At 33.8% G+C, this 4,051-nt stretch overlaps 1 protein-coding gene across 1 annotated transcript; it reads right to left on the bottom strand.

The window, feature by feature from the left end:
- Nucleotides 1-863: 863 nt before the first annotated feature.
- On the bottom strand, nt 864-3,712 carry LOC132717963 (uncharacterized). Its single transcript, XM_060701574.1, has 2 exons — nt 3,630-3,712; nt 864-2,165 (listed from the first exon to the last, which is right to left on the bottom strand). Exon 2 carries the CDS (start codon nt 2,158-2,160, stop codon nt 1,198-1,200), a length of 963 nt encoding a protein of 320 aa, XP_060557557.1. The 5' UTR covers nt 2,161-2,165; nt 3,630-3,712; the 3' UTR covers nt 864-1,197.
- Between the last annotated feature and the right edge of the window lie 339 nt (nt 3,713-4,051).

Genomic DNA, 4,051 nt, shown 5'->3' with positions numbered 1-4,051 from the left:
TCGGTGTCGGCATCAGAGCCTATGTCTACGTCATATTTGTAATTTGAGATTTCCGTACCACCTCATTTATTTGTACTGTTTTGAGCCTTAGAATTATTGTTAATGGCTATCATCCCCGATTCCAGCCAGGTGACATAACTGTACTAAATTTTGATTAAATTAAAGCCATTTTCCGACTTTTTTTCCGAAGTTTTTTTGTACCGCCCTTATTATTTTCTTTAAGTTTTGAGGTGTTATTTTGAAATTTTGATTATTTGTAATTAAGGGACTATCGTTCTTATTTCGATACAAGAGGACATAACTCTGTCAAGAATTTTTAAATAAAAGCCCCTTTTTTGACTTTGAATTACTGTAGAATTTTATGTATTAACCCAACTTATTTATAATATTCTATTGTTGTTCTGTTTTGCAACTTGTTTCCGGTCAATAACAAGTTTGGAATGACATATTGAAATAAGACTTGGTAAACTTATCTTGAGAACTCACTTATGAATTCGTTTATGGTCCCTCCTTGGCTTAGGGTCAAGAGCCTAATGACTTCGAGAATAGAAAAAATGTCTCCGGTCAATAAACAGAGTTAAGAATTACATATTTTAATGGAACTTGATGTGTAGCAAGCCGTTATGGAGACCATGAAATTAGCAAGGTGCGCGCTGAAGAAACAACAAAAACAACAACCAAAAAAAAAAAAAAAAAAAAAAAAAAAAGAGTAATTTCTAGATCAAAAAAGGAACGAAATGTATTCAATCTTTTTTAAACTCTCCCTGTACAATGTATATAGTTTTCAAAAGAAATCATTAGAAGTTTATATTGATATACATGTGATTTTTGTTTTTCATTGAAATCATAACTAAACAACCGTGTGTAGGTTAGTAGCTTTAATAAACATAAGAAAGTTCATTCACATTCAAATTATTTTTAACGTGATCTATTTACATAAATTAACTTCTAAAACTATTTTTTTCTATTTTATTGCACATTGTTTTCCAATCTTTTATTGCACAATTATATGAGTTTATACAATTTAATTTCTGCGCGTATGTAAGTTTAAAATAACTTGATTGTTGTATTTTTCAAAACATGTTACTTATTTGCAAAACAGAGTCCTAGAAAAGTATCGAATATTATATGTTATATACCATGATATGGCTACAGGGCTAAAAGCAATTCACGACTGTTAATTGAAATTCATATTGTTCAATGGCAAAAATGCGTAACAACGAACGCTGCGACAAGGATGTATATTACAGATAAAGCATCGAAAACCGACGTGCTTCCGCCAATATCATTCTCTGAACAGTTTTCAAGATCGTTTCCTGGATTCTTACACACAACGTAACAAATCTCAGAGTCCCAGTTTCGGTAGTTAGCAGTAAAACATTTCCCTGTCATCTCTCCACCGCCATTTGGACCATCATTATTTGGAGGCCCATCGCCCGGGGGTCTGCCGTCCATTGGTGGTGGTCGTGTTTCATTGCCACCATTGCCACCACCTGGTCCCGACTGTTGAGCTTTAACACTGTTTCCATGGAAACAACTGATCAGATATGGAAAGTCATATGTTGCTCTATACATGTACCTTCCATTATATGTATGTCCATGACACTTGTCTAACTCGGCAGAGGTCCAGTTTTTACCAGTGCTGTCCATTGGTCCGTAGATTGGATAACCGTCTAGAGCTACACCTAAGAACTTGTCTGCAAGATCTCCTGTATAAAGGCATTCCGGGACACCGTGATAGTGATATGCTCCATTAGGACTTGGATGACCCCTGCAGCTGTCAAGCTCCTCCGCACATTCACCATGAACAGCGTCCCATCCGAATCCAGTATAGGGGTTATAAAACGCCGCACCACTAACTGCAAGCCCTACAACACCAAGCCCTCCTGCACAACCCTTTGGAGAAGAAACAGTAGGTTTAAGAGGAAGTGTATATCTGTGATTGACTATTTCTGCATCATTATTATTTCCCCATCCTTTATCAGATGTATGGTCGGGCACTCCAGTATGTTCATACGTGATAGTGCTACTGTCCACGTCTACAGTTATCGTGTAATTATTATTTCTCATCATTTGTATTTCTTCATCAGTCAATATTTGCTCAGCTGACGCTTGAAAAATAAAAGCGCCCGCAAGAACAAGGATGCAAGAAAGTTTCATCTTCCCTGAAATAAAAATATAACGTGCGTTTGTAAATAATTAAGGATGCTTGTTTGTTGTTTTTTTTTTTCTGTTTGTTTGAAGAATGAATATGTAAGTAAATTATTGACAACAACTGATGAAAAGAAGGTTGCGGAACACATGTTATTTAAAGCAGAGAACCTTTATTATAATGTCAAAAATTAATTTTATTTGTAACACATTTGTCAAAGAGTTTTGCACTATTTTGATTTTTTGGGCGGTTGTTTGGTCAATAGAATGAATTTTGAGGGAAACTTTCTATTTTGTTGTTGTTGTTTTCTTTGGTTTTGGTGACTGAGTTTTTCGGTTGAGCTGGTTGGTATGTTAGTTGGTTTGTCTTGGGTAAATGAGTGTGCAAGTACGTGCGCGAGTGAGTTTTGTTTTATATGAATGAATGAATCAACAAAATTTTGTTTCATCCATTTAAACTGCATAAATTGCGTTTGACATTTTCTATTGTAATTTGAGCACATAATGGACAATTTATTTTTTATGTCACTGAAACGACGTTTTCGCACGGAGCGCACGATTTTCAACCTCTCCCTAATATTATCGTACGTATTTAGAAACGTTTTAAAGTATCAATTTTCTCAATGAATATTTCATACTTTGTTTTGCTTATTTTGTGAATTCACTTTCAGCAAAATCTCATACATCTGTCACAAATGTTTCTAAGTCAGACAATACTCTTAACATGCTTAAGTTAATAGAAATTATTTCGGCATGTTCAATTCTATTTGAGCCGCGTCACGACAAAACCAACATAATGGGTTTGCGAGCAGCATGGATCCAGACCAGCCTGCACATACGCGCAGTCTGATCAGGATTCATGCTGTTCGCTTAAAAACCCTCTTAAAAGTAGAGAAACTGAAAGCGAACAGCATGGATCCTGATCAGACTGCGCGGATGCGCATGCTGGTCTGGATCCATGCTGGTCGCAAACCAATTATGTTGGTTTTGTCGTGACGCGGCTCATTTGGTTTTTTTTTTGTTTTTTTGTGTTTTTTTTTCATTGAACTGATTAAATATTAAAAAGAATAATATCTTAGTGTTGGTTTATAATAAGTGATAATATATCAGCAATAATTATTATTGGTGTTAAGAGTGTTATGCTTTAAATGGTAAAATATTTTTATGTATTTTTAAAGCACATCCATAATTTGTTCTTTCAAATTAAAAAAATCAATCTCCACTTATTTGTTTTTTTATTAATCAAAAATATCCTTAAAGTAACATTGAAATATAAGTAGTTAAGTACGATTTTTAACCAAATTCATGCAACTTAAAAAAAATCAGATTTTAGCCCGCTCCAACCGGTTGTGCGGAAGGCATATTAATCGCCAGATCAACACCCTACTTATCTTATCAATTAGTACATAGTTATAAAATACATTAATGTTTACAAGTAAAAGAAATAGATAATAATATAATTTAAGTAAACTACAAACCTTTTAAACACTTGCAGTATCCACGTCCTTTCTTAAAGTCTGCTACCCTGCTACCCTTTGCTTTTTATATTAAGATAAAAAAAGATATGTATGGTCGCGTAGGAGGGCCATCGTATAGTCGCACTTTTTTCTATTTATAGCACAGTTTATATAGAAAGATGTGGAGATTTTGACACTTAGTTATCTGAAATTATCATTTTAGAAACAAATGAGAATAGATTCTGCTAAATTTCAAACATTAAGAACTTATATTTAACTAATGGTTTATTTTCCATGAAGCGACAAAAAATGATGAAAAACCTTGGAATTACACAAAAACTAGATTTTTCCATGTTAACACATGCCCTTACACCAAAATTTGGTGAAAAATTGTTGTTTTTTGACATTTTTTATTTTTTTATTAACGTTTTAACCCATGAGCA

Source organism: Ruditapes philippinarum, unplaced genomic scaffold, assembly GCF_026571515.1.
Source record: "Ruditapes philippinarum isolate M1 unplaced genomic scaffold, ASM2657151v2 ctg1922_1_1_1_1, whole genome shotgun sequence".
Lineage (NCBI taxonomy): Eukaryota > Metazoa > Mollusca > Bivalvia > Venerida > Veneridae > Ruditapes > Ruditapes philippinarum.
Note: the sequence above shows the minus strand (reverse complement) of the source record. Positions and strands in the feature narration are given on the sequence as shown.

What these genes read in the sequence shown, in the direction of transcription:
- LOC132717963 (XM_060701574.1), bottom strand. Translation starts at nt 2,160, where the DNA reads ATGAAACTTTCTTGCATCCTTGTTCTTGCGGGCGCTTTTATTTTTCAA.